This window comes from Ursus arctos, chromosome X (assembly GCF_023065955.2).
Source record: "Ursus arctos isolate Adak ecotype North America chromosome X, UrsArc2.0, whole genome shotgun sequence".
Classification (NCBI taxonomy): domain Eukaryota; kingdom Metazoa; phylum Chordata; class Mammalia; order Carnivora; family Ursidae; genus Ursus; species Ursus arctos.
Genome location: NC_079873.1, coordinates 24,030,574 through 24,048,311, shown reverse-complemented (window position 1 = coordinate 24,048,311; position 17,738 = coordinate 24,030,574). Strand labels below are relative to the sequence as shown.

Sequence of the window (17,738 nt, the reverse complement as noted above, 5' to 3'; positions counted from 1 at the left end):
GGCTTCATGCTCAGTGGGCAGTCTGCTTGAAGATTCTCTCCCTCTCCCTCTGCCCCTCCTCCACTCCCATGTGCTCTCTCTCTCAAATAAATAAATAAGTGAATCTTAAAAAATGAAGTCAGAATTAGACATTTTTGGGGAGAGACTTTTTTATTCTATTTGACCAGCATATTTCACAGTTGGCTTCTTTTCAATCCATTTTATGTAATTTTAGTATCAATTCCAATGAACAGTAACTTTTAGATTTTTCTGACTAGAAAGAAGAGCCATTAATCTGAATCACCTACAATTCACTAAAAGAGCAAATAGTTTAAATGCCAGTAATCTGATAACTTTCCTCGGTAAAAAGAGGCTACTTTTAGAAAAAAAAAAAAAGGTCTAATAATTTACATTTCTTTATAAATATAAACATGATTATAATGTGACAATTACATTAAAATTTTTGTCAACAAAAATGTAGGAATAAACTCCTTTTCACTTTGACTGCCAGAATATAATGCCACAGAGCAATGTTAAAGGCTTGATTAAAAGTGTCAAAAACAAAACATAAGTGGGTCTAATCTTTACTCAAATATGATAAAGAATACAGGAAGAAGGAGGAGGAGAAGGAGAAGGAGGCACAACTGGACAGTTGCATGCACAGAACTCACTAACTGGCTGTGTGATTAGAGACAAGTAACTAGTCTTCCTTGAACTTCAGTTACCTGATCATAAAATTATAAGGATACTTAACTTCCTAGCCTGTGGGAGAAGCAAATAGCATCTAATGTAAAGAGACTTTGTAATGGACAAACAGCTACTTAACACGGATCACTGCTGTTACTATGATATACAGTCATGGCTTAACCCCTTAGATGATTGTCAACCTGACTACAACTCTTGAATCTTCTCACTTACGCCCAATGCTGTTTCACATACTCTTCGTTATTCATAATATTTTACCACTGGCTAAATATGGAATGTATATCAAGGTCACCACTTTTTAAAAGATTAATCTCCTTTCCAGCACCACATCATAAAGAGGTAAATCACACAGCCCTTTATATTTAATCTCTTTATCCTACTGTGAATATAGTCCTCCCCCATTTTTGTTCTCCAGATCCAACTTTTCATTTTCATAAAAAAGTTCAATATAAATAGAACACCCTTTCTGGGAGTTAAGTTCCATACATTTGAAATTCAGTTAAACTTGTCTTATATTATTGCCAGAAAGAGCTGCAGTTGCCATGAGGAATAAAGTGGAAGGCATCCCTAGATGCAGCAGGAAGGAGAAAAATAAATAAATAAAACAGCATGAATGAGGGCTTGCCCGTTATTAGCCTTGCTCTATTCTTGGTTTTTGATGGAAGAATCACCAATGGGACTCAAGAACTAGATGGTTAAATATTTGCGGATGTCAATAGCTACATGCATGGAACAGACATTTTGAAATTCAGTATTTTCAGAAGTATGGGTCATATGAAAAACACTTATCCCTAGCCAGAGGATTGGTGGGATAATTACACAAGAGACTTCGCAATAGTCAGCTGTCAAACCTACTTTGCTGTCAATACTATAAGGTTACTTCTCATGTTCTTCTCATATGAAACAACTGTTACAAAGAAATGAAAATGGCTTTATTGTATACATGAATTCTAGTTATAATATCTGCTTCTTCCTTAAGAGTCCATTATGGTAATAGCGAGACAGAGAAAACTCTTATGGAATGGAGGAGTTCAATCCCATTATATTCAGTCTTATCAGGATGCAGGGCCTTTCCAAATTGTTCTTCATATACACATGAACAATATCATAACAATTAACTGGACATCTTTTACTTGAGTGCTTTCTCGAAGCTACAATTTATGCAACAGCCCTGTAATCATTCCCACTCTCAAAACCCTTCTGTTCACTAGTCTATTAAATACAATTGTAACTGACTACCTTGGTGGCTAATTTGAAAAAGCTATTACATTGCTTCTGGCTCCTGGTTTTCTTTACTAATATGGATTTGTTTGGAATCCAAATTGTACAAAGTATTGCTGCCTAATTTGACTTAGTAGTTACTGATATCTTTATTTACCATTTATTATGTCTATAGTGTATAAAGCACATAACACGAATAAGTCATTAATCTGAATTGTGGCTTTGGGTATGTTAGTTTCTCATTTGTCAAATAAAAGTCTACATGAAGGCTTACATCCTTTTCTGAAATTCCAAAATAACATTATTGATAATATCATTATGCAGGTTATATGTACCTGACCCATTTAGTGCATTACTGAGTGATTTTACAGAGAGGTAGTCTTTGTGTGCACGTTTGTGTACTCTATGTCTACCTGTAACTTACCTCTTCCCTTTCACAGATACAAATCTTTTGGTGGTATTGTAAACTATTCTCATTTTCTCAACACAGGCTCCTCAATTTCTGTACTATGGTCTCAGTTTTCTCTCCATTATTTCTCAGAAAATGTTGTTACTAGTGTTACCAATAATCTCTTGGCTTTCAATCATTATCTGGCTTCAGCACAATATGACATTGAATACTATTTATGTACAGTCATCTTGAGATTTTATTAGAAGGCCTTTTCCTGGTTTTCCTTTTGTGCTTCTAGTCACTCAGTCCTTTTTGGTTAAATGCCAGAATTGCCCTACATTTTTGTCCTTGCTATTCATTTCCTCATGAGTGCTCTTATGTTGCAAAATGATACTCAGAATGAAGTACAGCTACCTCCACCGATGGATAACAGTTGTTATCCATCTAGAGTATGATAACAGCAGAAATGTTGCACTTTTAAAAAAATTGAAAAGTAAGTATATTTTTAATGAGTATATGCTAATAGTGGAAAATTCTTACCTATGAGCCCCAGCCACCCTAAAGCCAAATTTGGTGGCAAATGCTATTACCATGTTCTTTGTTATCCACAGGAATTGGTCCAATTAACACCCTCAGCAATGTTTAAGAGTTGTCTGTTTCCCCACACCAGTAGCTAACAAGATAAACTATAAAGTATTTTCATCTTTGGCAATGTAATAGGTAAAAATAGGACTTTTATTTTAGTCTTAACTTATAATTCTATTATTTGTGAAGTTGAACGTCTTTTCATATACTTAAGTGGTATTTGTATTCCTTCTTTTGTGAACTGTCATTTTAACCCCTTTATTCTTCCCTTTTAGGTTAATGATCTTATTTTTATTAATCTGTAGACATCTTCTGCGGCCAAATTCTGAGATGGGAAATACTGAGAAACAATTTGAGACCAGGTAGATTAGACCATCAGTTACTGAGGTATCAAAAGAAAGGAGCATAGAAAGAGCACACAGAGACACACAGAGGTGGTCAACTCTTCTTAGGAAGAGAGTGAGATACCTTTGAGAGGAAATGTTTCCTTTGAAGACTTAATGGTGAAGGCGGGAGGAGTGGGAAACCTGACTAAAAATAAAGGGCTCTAGTGAACCAAAATTGGGTCATAGAATCAGAAGAAACCATTTGTTAAAAACTACCACCACCACCAACAACAATAAAAATAATAAGATTCACATGTCATAATGACAGCAGAAGGTGGTACTGAAATATGAAATCAAGTAAGCCATGGGATCTCCCAACCCTACACACCTCAAAGTGTCTTCTATTGCTGATTCAGGGGGAAAAGCCAAAAAAGGAGAATCAGTTCAACAAATAACAGTTGTAAAACACATGTGCACACGTGCACATCCACACTCACACAAAGCAGAGGGAATTCTACCTTAACACAGCAACAGGAATTTTATACATAAACAAGTGATTGTGCAATTGGAAGAACACTACAAATCATAAAATTAAAAAAAAAAAACTCCAAATAGAATAGGACAAATCACATGAAGATATGAAACAAGAGCTAATCAAATTCAGGAGAGATAGGAAATGAATGACGACTAAATTATAAGGTGTTTGTGGTGGGGCCAGTGAAAGATGACCTCCTCTAATTCTCAGCACACTTGAATATAATGACTTATCACTCCTTTAATTATTATATGTTACGTGGCACCATAACTTAAAACAGGGAAGATGATACCATACTCTCCAGATGGGCCTTTAAAAGCTTGGAGCTTTCTCCATCTGGTAGCAGAAGAGGAAGTCTGAGACACTTGAAGCATGAAAAGGATTCAATAAACTATCACTAGTGTAGAGATGGAAGAAGCCACCTGACAAAGAAACAATATAAGCAACTTTTAGGAGCTAAGAGTGGTTCCTGGCTGACAATCAGAAAGAAAATGGAAACCTTAATCCTATAACCACTAAAGTCTAAATTTGGCCAACTACTTGAAGTGGATTCTTCCCCAGATCCTCCAGTTAAGAGCCTGGCCAGGCAACCTTGACTTCAGACTTGTGAGACACTAAGCTAAGCTTGTCCTGTGTTGTGACCACAGAACTGTGAGAAAACAAAAATGAGTGTTGGTTTTGGCCTATAAGTTTGTGGTAATTTGTAATGGCAGCAATATAAAATTAAAAGAGTTCCCAAGGAAAAACAGGTATAACCACATTTAACATAGGCTTATAAAGGAAAGAATAGAAAAGAAACAAGAAGTAATACAAAAAGGTTTAGAGAGAACATGATAGAAAAGACAAAAAAGATTATCCAACATACTTCAACTGAAATACCTGAAGGAAAAATAGCAAATCAAAGGAATAGAAGAATGTTTTAAAATTCTACTAAAGAAAACTTTGTTGAAATAAAAGCTCTGGATTTACATATTAAAAGAACTCATCACATGCTAGGAAAAAAGAGAAAGGATGTTCAAATCCAATAAATACTTTATCAAAACCATTATACTTTAAAAATAATGAAAGACCCCACATTGTCAAAGCGATTCTGAAAAAGAAAAGTGAAGATGGAGGTATCACAATTCCAGACTTCAAGTTATATTACAAAGATTTAGTATTCAAAACAGTATGATATTGGCACAAAAACAGACAAAAAGACAAATAGAATAGAAAACACAGAAAATTCAGAAATGAACCTACAACTATATGGTCAATTAATCTTTGACAAATCAAGAAAGAGTGTCCAATAGGAAGAAGATGGGTTCTTCAACAAATGATGTTGTAAAAACTGGAAAGCAACATGCAAAAGAATGAAACCGGACCACTTTCTTACACCAGACACAAAAATAAATCCAAAATGGATTAAAGACTTAAATGTTAGACCTGAAACCATCAAAATCCTAGAAGAGAACACAAGCAGTAACTATTTCGACATTGGCTGTAGCAACTTCTTTCTAGTATGTCTCCTGAGGCAAAGGAAACAAAAGCAAAAATAAACTATTGGGACTACACTAAAATAAGAAGCTTCTGCACAGTGACCAAAACAATCAGCACAACTAAAAGGCAATCCACTGAATGGGAGAAGATATTTGCAAGTGATATATCTGATAAAGGGTTAGTATCCAAAATACATAAAGAACTTATATAAATTGACACCCCAAAAAACAATTTAATTTCAAAATGGAAAGAAGTGAACATACATTTCTCCAAAGAAGATATCCAGATGGCCAACAGACACATGAAAAGATGCCCAACATCACTCATCATCAGGGAAGTGCAAATCCAGACCACAATGAGATATCACCTCACACCTGTCAGTATGGTAAAAATAAAAAACACAAGAAACAACAGGTGTCGACAGGGATGTGGAGAAAAAGGAACCCTCTTGTACTGTTGGTGGGAATGCAAATGGATGAGGTGCAGTCACGGTGAAAAACAGTACAGAGGTTCCCCCAGAAAGTTAAAAATAGAACTACCTTAAGATCAAAAAGATATATGCACCCCTATGTTTTTAGCAGCATTATTTACCATTGCCAAGCTACGGAAGGAGCCCGGGAGAGTCCACCAACTGATGAATGTTTAAAGAAGATGTCATGAATATATATATATATATGACCGAATATTATTCAGTCATAAAAAAGAATGAAATATTGCCATTTGTAATGACATGGAAGGAGCTAGAGAGTATAACGCTAAGTGAAATAAGTCAGTCAGAGAAAGACAAGTACCATACAATTTCACTTATAATTTAAGAAACAAAGCAAATGAGCAAGGGGAAGAAAAAGAGAGAGAAATAAGCCAAGAAACAGATTCTTAATTATAGAGGACAATTTGATGGTTATCTGAGGGGAGAGGAGTGAGGGGATGGGTTAAAAAGGTGATGGGGATTAAGGAGGGCACTTGTCATGACGGGCACTGGGTGATGTATGGAATCGTTGAATCATTATATTGTACATCTGAAACTAATATAACACTGTATATTAACTATACCTAAAATAAAGTAAAATAAAATAAAATGAAAAATAATACCCTCTGAACTTCCAGAGAAAAAGGCCAAGTCACTTACAAAAAAGAAAACACAAAGCACGACAATAGCGGAGTAACATTTTCAAGAATCTAAAGGACACAGTATGAGCCAAGATTTTATTACCAGCAAAGTTTTAAACATTAGAAAAAGAATCTCAGGAAATACTGTACACATAAATGCTTCCAGAAATAGAGAATGAAAATTTTACAGCATAAGGATGGAGAAGGATTTAGAGAAATTTTGGTAGTGAACATACTTAACTGATGATCTGGTACTAAATAAAGGTAGAATTAAGTATTACAGTTGTAAGAATAGCATGTAAATATTATTTTCTCTGATGAAGTAGAAATAACATAACTAAAAAATGCAAAGAGAAGAGAGGGATATAGAGTAATCTGATTCATTAACATATAGATGACAATTAAAATACTGTAAGTTGACACCATAGAAAAATCTAAGTAAGAAAAGAAGACGACTAAGGTGATTACATAAAGGTATCGGTATAAAGACAACTGGTGGAAACAACAAAATGGGCACAAAATATAAAATAGTATGGCAGAGCTGCAGGTTTTCTTATATTAAGGATATTGGTTTATTTTGAATTCTATTGCAAATATCTTCTGTCAGTTTGTCATTTACCATTTCATTTTATTTTGATTGACATGACGAGAGTTTTTTTTTTTTATTTCTCTGTAATAATTATATCAATCATTTTATACCCTCTGGACTTGGGGACTTTGAGAAAGACTTTTTCTACTCTGAATTATATATATTTTAAATTTTTTCAATATTTTCTTCTAGTAGTTTTATAGTTTCATCATTGACTTACTTATTTTTACAGGAATGTTAAGAAAGAAAAATGTTTTATTTTCACTTTCCTTTTTTACAAACAACACTGAGTGAAAACTTTATCTTTTCTCCACTGACATGTGATGCCTCACTTATTATATGTCAAACTCCTGTATATTTTGGGAATTATTTCTTAGAAATCCAACTGTTCAACTTAATTCTCTTGAAATTTATACACCAACACACTGTTTAGTATGATAAAATACCTGGTAAGGCAAATCTCTTGCCATTACTTATTTTTTAAGTTAAGTATTTTATTTTAATTCCAGCATAATTAACATAAAGTGTTATATTATCTTCTGGTGTACAATATAGATTCAACAATTCTATATATTACTCAGGGCTTATCATAAGTGTACTCTAATCCCCATCACCTGTTTCACTCATCCCCTGACCCATCTCCAAAACAACTTCTTCACCATTCTTGTGTATTTATTTTTCCATGACTGGTGCTAATGGGGCATCTTCATGAATTGTCAATTTTGCTTCAAAATAAGTAATTTAATGTTTTACATTTGTGAAAAAACCCATAAAATTTGCATGTAAGATACTGTGCAGGCACTTACCACCAAATTCCCTGTCAATGTTTCCAGATGCTCCTCTGCTTTTACGGTTAGTTTCATAAAAAGGTGGAAGGTGGTTAGGCTTTGCAGTCAGAGATTTGGATTTGCTCCATGCCTCAACTGCTTACCATTTTATAACCTTGAGCCTATTATTTCAATTGGTTGAATGTCAGTTTCTTCATTTGGAAAAAAAAAAGGGAGAGTAATAATGCCTGCTTTGTAAAGTTCCTGGAGCATTAGATACATTTTATTTTGAGTAGCTTTGAAATATGCTTGACTCTTGGTGGGAACTCTCTGGAAAATAATTTCAAATAGATAACATCCTCATCCATAGCTACAATCTAGATTTCTCTCCTAACTACAGAATCGCCATGACTTGAATCCTTTTGTCTGATAGCTTTCTATTCATCCTTTAAGAAAGCTAAACTATCACATCCTTTGGGAATAGTTTTTTCACTTCTCCATGTTTAGCACTTCTTTTTCTTTATCACTCTGCCCACAAGTCTATAAATTGTGGTGTATTCTATTTATCTGATTGTTTGCCTCACCAAGGAAACTGTTAACTCCTACATGGTAAGTCACTTGTCACTGATCCTATTGTCTCAATTCTAGCACATTACTTTCCTCATAATTCATTCTCAAAAGTAGCCGTTGGTTTAACATACATACACTTCCTACGGGGAAAAGGAGAGCACATAGGGCATATTTATATTTGTAATTTTTCTTTGCTCTTTGCTTTATGAGAACAAAGTGGGAGAAAGGATGACACTGAATCACTTTCTAGAAATGGTTTTTCTTATTGCCCCGTTAAACTGGATCGACTGGACACAGACGCCCGGCCCCACTTGGCAATAGGAAGTGCAGGCACCACAACAGGAAGTACAGACCACTGAAAACTATACCGCCAAGGAGGCAGAAGGTGCAGCCTGAGGCAGCACGCAAGCGCACGGAACACTGTGTAGTTTGACCCCTCCACGCACACTTCCGGCCTAACCAAGGACAACGACGCAAGGCGCAGTGAGGCAAGGCCCGGCACAGTGGCTGCAGCCTATACAGATACAGGTATTTTCGGAGACTTGCAAGAATTCTCTGTATTGCTTTCTTGCTGGCGGGTTTCTTGGTATCAGTTTTGAAGTTAAGCTGGTGGTTCCACTCCACTGTGGACTTGCGGCACTTGCAAGACTCCACGGTGACGTGAAGGGCGGGGTTTTTACCCCGCTCCGCTAGGCATTTGAATTTTCTCTTCTCTTTAGGGCCCCTTTTGTACCGCAATGCAACAGGCTGTAGAACGGGCTTTGGACCACGCGGACTACGTCATCGCAAGTGCCCAGCAGAGGCCTCCTAAAAGGAAACGCTCGTCGAGTGGGGAAGCATCTCTCTATGAAAAACTTTATGACATCTATGTGGAAGAATGTGGGAAAGAGCCCGAGGCTACGGAGGAACTAAGAAGCAATGTGAGCTTGCTAGAGAAGCTCCTTAGAAGAGAGTCGCTGCCGTGTTTAGTGGTCAACCTACACCCAGGAGCGGGGGGATATTCGCTGATGCTCGAGGGGAAACATGGAGCGTATTCAGAGACCATTCGGCTGCCTTATGAAGAAGGGGAATTGCTTGACTACCTGGATGCTGAAGAATTACCTCCTGCTCTGCTGGACCTCCTGGAAAAATCTCAGGTTAACTTCTTCCACTGTGGGTGTGTCATAGCACAGGTGCGGGACTACAGGCAGTGCAGTGGTGGGGATCCTCCCGGCTACCAGAGCAGGCATATTCTCCTGCGCCCTACGATGCAGACCTTAGCCTGCGACGTGCAGTCCATAACCAGCGATGGCCAGGAGTGGACCCAGGAAGACAAACTGTTGCTTGAGAGCCAACTGATCTTGGCTACCGCTGAACCCCTGTGTCTTGATCCTTCTGTAGCAGTAGCCTGCACTGCAAACAGGCTGCTCTACGACAAGCAGAAGATGAACACTCGCCCGATGAAAAGGAGCTTCAAGAGGTATTCTGCACCCTCTCTGAATCGGCAGCAGGAGCTGTCTCACTGTCCACCTCCTCCTGAGCTGAAAGTATTGACTTCTTGCAAAAAAAGCAAAGAAAGTGAAACAAGTGAGAATTCTAACTTCATAATTTCTAAAGCAGCAAATTATGTAGATATGTGGAAACAGAGACCCTGTGACTTGGCCGTACCTTCTGAAGTGGATGTGCAGAAATATGCTAAATGGGAGAACTTTGTCAAATATGATGACTCACAACCAAGAGTCTGGCCAGCCCATGAGGTAAAAGATGATTTTGTATTTGGATATGAAGATGTTGATGAGTCTCAGACAACAAAGCTGACCCTCATGCGGTCGCTTAATGATCCACTTATCTCTGGAAAAAGAAGGCGACGTAAAAAAGTCAGATATGAAAGACAGATGTCTCCTCTCCACCCCTCCACAGATGACCATTCAAATAGTGTCCTGCCTGGGTCAAAGACTGATGCTGGAGTGGCAGTCATTCAGTCAGAGGTCTTGGTCCAGAAGAAGGCCAGATGTCCGGGCACCACGTCACACAGTTCCAGTGACTCAGCCAGCCTCAGCCAGCTTCCTCCGGAGAAAGAAACTGAACAGCCTAAGATTAAGTCGGTTCAGTCTTCAGTCCTGGGGAAGGGAGTCAGACATCCATCTCCAACCATCAAACCTTCCTCAAGCTCAGAAAAGACTTCATTAGGTAACAGTTTTGCTCCATGGCAAAGAAGCAGCTTTCTTAAATCTCCATCTCCTGTTCTTGCTTCTAAGCCACCACATCTTTCTCAGAAACCCACTGTGGATGTGAATTCAGTTAGCATATTTCCTGCAGCCACCATGTCCACCACCAGCTCATCACAAAGAATCCTGGCCACTCAGGTCACGGCCAACTCCCAGAAATCCTCTGTGGAAGTGAATCGAGTTAGCACACTTCCTGCAGGCACTGTGTCCACCACGAGTTCATCACAAAGAATCCTGGCCACCCCGGTCATGACCAACTCCCAGAAATCCTCTGCAGAAGTGATTCTACTTAGCACACTTCCTCCAGCTACTGTGTCTACCACGAGCTCATATCAAAGAACCCTGGCCACCCCGGTCATGGCCAACTCCCAGAAATCCTCCGTGGAAGTGATTCAACTTAGCACACTTCCTGCAGCCGCCCTGTCCACTACAAGCTCATCACAAAGAACCCTGGCCACCCCAGTCATGGCCAACTCCCAGAAATCCTCTGCAGAAGTGATTCGAGTTAGCATGCTTCCTCCAGCCACCCTGTCAACTACCAGCTCATCACAAAGAACCCTGGCCACCCAGGTCACAACCAACTCCCAGAAACCCTCTGTGGAAGTGATTCGAGTTAGCATGCTTCCTCCAATCACTTTGTCCACTACCAGCTCCTTTCAAAGAACCCTAGCCACCCAGGTCATGGCCAAGTCCCAGAAACCCTCTGTGGAAATGAATCGGGCTAGCATCCTTCCTGCAGCCACTGTGTCCACTACCAACTCATTACAAAGAACCGTGGCTACCCCTGTCACGACCAACTCCCAGAAATCCTGTGCGGAAGTGATTCGACTTAGCATGCTTCCTCCAGCTGCTTTGTCCACTACCAGCTCGTCACAAAGAACCCCAGCCACCCAGGTCACAGCCAACTCCAAGAAATCCTCTGTGGAAGTGAATCGGGCTAGCATCCTTCCTGAAGCCACTGTGTCCACTACCAACTCATTACAAAAAACTCTGGCAACCCCAGTCATGACCAACTCCCAGAAACCCTCTATGGAAGTGATTCAAGTTAGAATGCTCCCTCCAGCTACTTTGTCCACTTTTAGCTCATCACAAAGAGCCCTGGCCGCCCCGGTCACGACAGACTCCCAGAAATCCTCTGTGGAAGTGAATCAAATTAGCCTGCTTCCTCCAGCCACTGTGTCCACTACCAGCACATCACAAAGAATCCTGGCCACCCAGCTCACAGCCAATTCCCAGAAATCCTCTGCAGAAGTGATTCGAGTTAACATGCTTCCTCCATCTGCTTTGTCCACTACCAGCTCATCACAAAGAACCCTGGCCACCCCGGTCATGGCCAACTCCCAGAAACCCTCTGTGGAAGTGAGTCAAATTAGCATGCTTCCTCCAGCCACTGTGTCCACTACCACCTCATCACAAAGAATCCTGGCCACCCCAGTCATGGCCAACTCCCAGAAATCCTCTGCGGAAGTGATTCAAGTTAGCATGCTTCCTCCAGCTACCCTCAATACCACCAGCTCATCACAAAGAACCCTGGCCAACCCGGTCATGGCCAACTCCCAGAAATCCTCTGCAGAAGTGATTCGAGTTAGCATGCTTCCTCCAGCCACCCTGTCAACTACCAGCTCATCACAAAGAACCCTGGCCGCCCCGGTCATGGCCAACTCCCAGAAATCCTCTGCGGAAGTGATACAAGTTAGCATGCTTCCTCCAGGCACCCTATCAACTACCACTTCATCACAAAGAACACTGGCCACCCCGGTCATGGCCAACTCCCAGAAATCCTCTGCAGAAGTGATTCAAGTTAGCATGCTTCCTCCAATCACTTTGTCCACTACCAGCTCATCACAAAGAACCTTGGCCACCCGGGTCATGGCCCCTTCCCAGAAATCCTCTGTAGAAGTGAATCGAGTTAACATGCTTCCTGCAGCCTCCCTCAATACCACCAGCTCATCACAGAGAAGCCTGACCATCCCAGTCATGGCCAACTCTGCTGGCCACAACATCATCAAAGTGGTGGGCCCTGGTCGTGGAGCCCAGGCGTTAGGGAGAGGTTCCAGTTCCAGGAAGGGCTCTACCTCTGGGACCACAGCTCCTACGGGAATTAAGCCCAGCAACCTGTCCTCAGGAGCTCGGCCACCAAATGCAGTGCCCATTGCACCGCAGACTCCTCAAATAGAAGTTCAATTTATTTTAAAAAATGCCTCCGGTATCAGTCCAGTAACTCTACTGGAGCTTCCACAAGGTTCACTCCTTTTGAACACCCAGCAGCAACCTCAGCAGCAGTGGCTCTATCAGTTGATTCCACAACCACAACTCCAACAACCCACAACTACAAGTCAACAGCCCCCAACTACTGGTCCTCAGGAGCCAGTGCCACCGGGTTCAAGTGCACAAGGTTCAACCAATCAAATAGCCTCATCTACTCAGCAAACCATTGTCCTTAACCTCCCTGGAGCAGAAAGTTTTCTGCAGCCTCAGAGAGTGGTGTTGGCTCCGCATGCCTCTACGGAGAGCCAGAGAAGACCCCAGCAGAGCCACCCTGGGCACCCACTGCAGCCAGCTCGGGCCTTGCAGCTGCAGGCCCAGCAGCAGATACAACAGTTGAGAATCTTGCAGGGCCCCGTGGCTGTGACGACGGTAGCCGCCCAGACAATTCGGCCACCTCCACTTAGTAAGCAGACAGCAAACCATTCAAAAGGTAAAATGAAGAGAGGCACATCAACTACTCGAAAATCCTAGGTCTTGCATTACTTCTCTTTTTAAAAAAAGAAAAAAACATTGAAGCAGAGGGTTTCTGAGTATCTTCTTCATCTTTGTCTTTAATGTCTCAGTATTTTACATTGCTAGGTATACAAACCATACAGAAGCACAACCCGGTAATTTTTATATATAAAAATAGGGAAATATTTTAATGAAAAAAAAAAGAAAGAATGAACTTTGATGTTAGCTACCATCAGGTCAATATCCCAGCTCTGCAATTTACTAGCTGTAAGCCTATTTCCTAACTTCACTGAGTCTCCATTTCCTTACCTGTAAAATATGGATAGGAATATTCACTTCTTAAGTTTATTGTCAAGGTTAATGTAAGATATATTAAATATTGAAATTTAAATTTGAATTAATGTTAATTAATATAAATACTAAATATTTGAAAGAAATAAACATAAGTATTTAAGCTTAAAAATAAAACTACAGTAAAAATATTAGTGCAAATTTGTTATATTACATAAAAACCAACCGTGGAATCTACAGCAAATAAGCCACAGGAACTTAATTATTCAAAAAAAGCCATACTAGACTTTTAAATGTATGTATATACACATACACACACAGACATCTTTTAGGCTTTCAAATTACAGAGACATAGGTACAGCTATAGACATATAGATACAGATACAGAGATTTTAATCCTCTATTAAATAAACAGTAGCCCTTTTACTCTACCTTGATGCCCCACATGGTGAATTCTCTCTCTGTCTGATAAAACTGGATGCATTAAGCACTTGTAATTCATTCTTCAGTAATTGAGGGATGATTTGGATATATGACTCAATATCATTTGCCAGACAATATTCTTCAAATGCATTATTCATGTGGTGCTTATTATTTTGCAAACATTTCATAATATACAAATGCACCTGCTGTCTGCCTCTTGCTCCTCTATTCTGTCTCAATTATTTTGTCCCCACCAGACAAGATAATAATCACAAGAGAGAAAAGGTTAAAGTTTCTTGACTTATAATGGTCAAGTAAATGAAAAATGATAAGTTTAGATGAACTGATGGAACAAATGACAACAGGGAATTATAGGGAAAATAATAAATAATTGTGATATGAAGATATCTTTAAAGGTAGCTGCTAATTAAAAATGATTACTGCAGCTCCTAAACAATATATTTTACAATAGCATTGTATGGTAAGAAACTATATGACTACATTAAAACCCCTTCCCCCTCAATTTAAGTAAATTCATAAATGTGCATAATACTTTTAAAATACTTATATGTAGGGGCACCTGAGTGGCTCAGTCGGTTTAGCGTCTGACTCTTGCTTACAGCTCAGATCATGATCTCAGGGTCCTGAGACTGAGCCCCGCCTTGGGCTTTGCACTCAGCAGGGAGAGAAGCATCCCCCTCCCCCTCAAATACATAAATCTTTAAAAAATAAATATAATAAAATACTTATATGTAACTGTAAAGATTTATATCACTCAAAATGTCACCTTCCTGAGTTTTTGGAAGTGAAGTTTGCTTGAAAAGAATGAGCTATTGAAAACATCATAAAATATATTTGTTAAATAGTTACTTTTGTTAAAAGACTTTATCATAATATTTGCTATTTCAGACATCTACTTGGATGATTGGTAAGCATGTTTCATTTTACATGTCCAAGTATGATGGCATTCATCATTTATTTCTCTGAGCCTGCCAGTGCCTTTACTGTTTGGTGTTAGAATAATTCACAAAGTAACTGAATTAATTACCAAGGAGTTTTAAATACTTAACAAAACAAAATCTATCTGCATACCCTCATCCGTAACGACTTCTACTCCAACTTGTGGGTTTTGAGGGATTCTTAGAGAAATTCTCAGACTTCCTTCTTTTCTTTAAATTTTATTTTATCTCAGTTCAATTAATTAACATATATTACTAGTTTCAGAAGTAGAGTCACACTTCTTAACAGCTGAACAACCAACCACCCAATGTAAGGTAACAGTATGAAAAAGTGGGTGGCAGAATGAGTCCTGACACTAGCAAACAGATTTCTGATAAAACATTTTCATCTGTGACATTTCATCATGTGTCATGGTGCATTCCCAAATACCCTTCCCTGCATGTGCATACTCTGTGGAGTCAAATTCAAACTATTTTGTTTGGTTATATAAGCCTGGGTTTGGCCTGTCTCTCTTCCCCATTTCCTACCATTTCCCCATTCACAGTTGTGACTTTGGCAGCACTTAAACTACTGGTGCTCCTGATGGGTTGGGTTGTTCCTCGCTTCCATGTTTTGGTGGAGACCCTTAACCAGGAACTCCTTTCTATTCTGTGCTCGTAGTGCAATGCTTAGCTTAAGTACCATCGCTCTGGAATCTGAGTCTATTTCTGTATCATTCCTTATTACAGCCCCCTTCAAACTATTTCACAAGATTATTTGTGGATCAAATAGAGTAGTAAATATAAAGAAAAATAAGAATTGAAAATGTACATTGATATAAGTATCCTTTTCAAATTTTTGGGTTTTTTTTTCAGAGACTGTATAACTTTGCATGAATTTTATAACATTAACATTTTTATTTAATTGGTTAAAAATTTGCTCTATATAATCATAAATATATGTAATACATACTTATATTCTCTATATTGAATGTCAAATTGTCTTTTTAAAACATCAAGAGTACTAAATGGGAACTATTACTGTAAAAATCGGATATATATATATATATATATAATAGTACTTTTATCAGTATTTAAATGTAATTTCTCTTTAAGCAGAAGTTAAAATCATACTTATATGTAAGAAACAAGAAAATTAAATACAGCTTTTTTTGTTCTCTTGGTTTTAAACCAAAAAAATATTCTTAAAGTTATGATCCACTCGGGTCATTCTGATGAACTAACAGAAAACTTTTCTTTTACAAAATTAAATTTTAAGGCCAAACTGACACTCTCCTTTTTATTTCAACTTACCCCATTTCTTGTGCATTTGTATTTCTTAAAGGTTTTGAATTCTGGCCATACACTTATCTTTCAAATAAAACAGTGTTTTCCTATCTCTGTTTAGCTGTTATTATAGCATGTGATAGTAGTCTGATGGAGTTTTATTAGATTGGGGTGCTATGTTTGGGATGACAGGAATTAAAAGCAGATATGGTAGAAAATGGGGAATTACTGTTCAATGAGAAATTTTTCAGCTTTACAAGATGAAAAAGTTCTACGGATTTGATATACAACAGTGTGAATATACCTAATACTACTGAACTGTATACATGAAAATGGGTAAGGTGGTAAATTGTATGTTGTGAGTTTTTAACCACAATTAAAATTTTTCTTTTTTTTTGTTTAATAATAATTTTTATTATGTTAGTCACCACACAGTACATCCTTAGTTTTTGATGTAGTGTTCCACGATTCATTATTTGCGTATAACACCCATTGCTGGGAGGGGGGTGGGGGATTGGGATAGGCCAGTGATGGGTATTAAGGAGGGCACACATTGCATGAACCACAATTAAAATTTTAAAACAATAACAACCAAACAGACATGGTGTACAAAATACTTCATTTTTAGGGGCCTTAGGAAAGCCTCACCTAGGCACTCATAGCACAGTAGTTAAGAGCACAACCCTTGGGAGCCTCACTGTGTAATATTAAAACCTGGCTCTGCCACTTGCTAGTTGTAGGGCTGTGGGTAAGTCACTTCACCTCTCTGTGCCTCAGTTTCTTCATCTGCAAAATGGAGATAGTGAATGGGAACTTTTTTTACACAGTTGTGATAAGGATTAAAGATAGTATTTGTAAGCTGCTTAGATATTCCATAAAATAAATTCTCCAGAATAACTGAAATGTAGGAGTTATTCTCACCAAATTTAAAGGAAATGTTCTAACAATATAGGCAATCTGGTAAACATGAAATAACTCTGGTAACAGGGACACCTGGAAGTGGTGCTCATTCTCTAATGCAAATAAATGAGCATGCATTATCGTTGATTTATAAAATGATGTGAAATCAGTTTTCTATTGTTGTGGACACAGAAAACAAATGGTAGTTCCTAATCTAAGCCCCAAATCAAACATCCCAAGGGAAACCCCTGATTTACAAAAGAAGTTGCCTTACACATGTCCCACTCCACACAGCCTACTTCACTGCAGGTGGCTGAAGGACTTTACATGTTTAATGACTGATAATTCCTGGAGGCAAAGAGGGAGAAGATCAATTAAAACCAGCAGTGTCCAACCATTCACCTAAAATGCATAACAGTGAGTAGGAGGGGGTCGCCCTACCTTGCATTCATTCAGTCATTTATTCACACACATTTATTGAGCACCTATTATAGGACAGCCTATGTCAAAGCCCTTAAGACACAAAAGTAAACGAAACATAATGTCTTTCAAAAGCTTACAGTCTAGTACATTAAGAACAAATAAATATTAACAAAGTAGAGAAAACTAGTTTGGCTTTCAAATCAAATTGTATTTATGAAGCACAATTTATGCATTAACCTCTTAATTTTTTATTATATTTCGAGACAGGCATTCAATGATAATATTAAGAAA

At 38.5% G+C, this 17,738-nt stretch overlaps 2 protein-coding genes across 2 annotated transcripts in view; one reads left to right on the top strand and one right to left on the bottom strand.

Annotated features, from left to right (window-relative positions):
- Positions 1 to 17,738, bottom strand: part of IL1RAPL1 (interleukin 1 receptor accessory protein like 1) — a 646,715-nt gene that overhangs the window by 543,183 nt on the left and 85,794 nt on the right. The gene's annotated exons all lie outside the window — the stretch shown is intronic.
- LOC113266003 (transcription factor SPT20 homolog) lies at positions 8,995 to 13,203 on the top strand. Its single transcript, XM_044389438.1, has 2 exons — positions 8,995 to 10,521; positions 12,349 to 13,203. The coding sequence occupies exons 1-2, from the start codon at positions 8,995 to 8,997 to the stop codon at positions 13,201 to 13,203; spliced, it is 2,382 nt and encodes a 793-aa protein (XP_044245373.1).

Coding starts and splice junctions, on each gene's coding strand:
- LOC113266003 (XM_044389438.1), top strand. CDS start 8,995: ATGCAACAGGCTGTAGAACGGGCTTTGGACCACGCGGACTACGTCATC. Junction 10,522..12,348: donor ATCTTTCTCAGAAACCCACT/GTGGATGTGAAT, acceptor GCCCCTTCCCAG/AAATCCTCTGTAGAAGTGAA.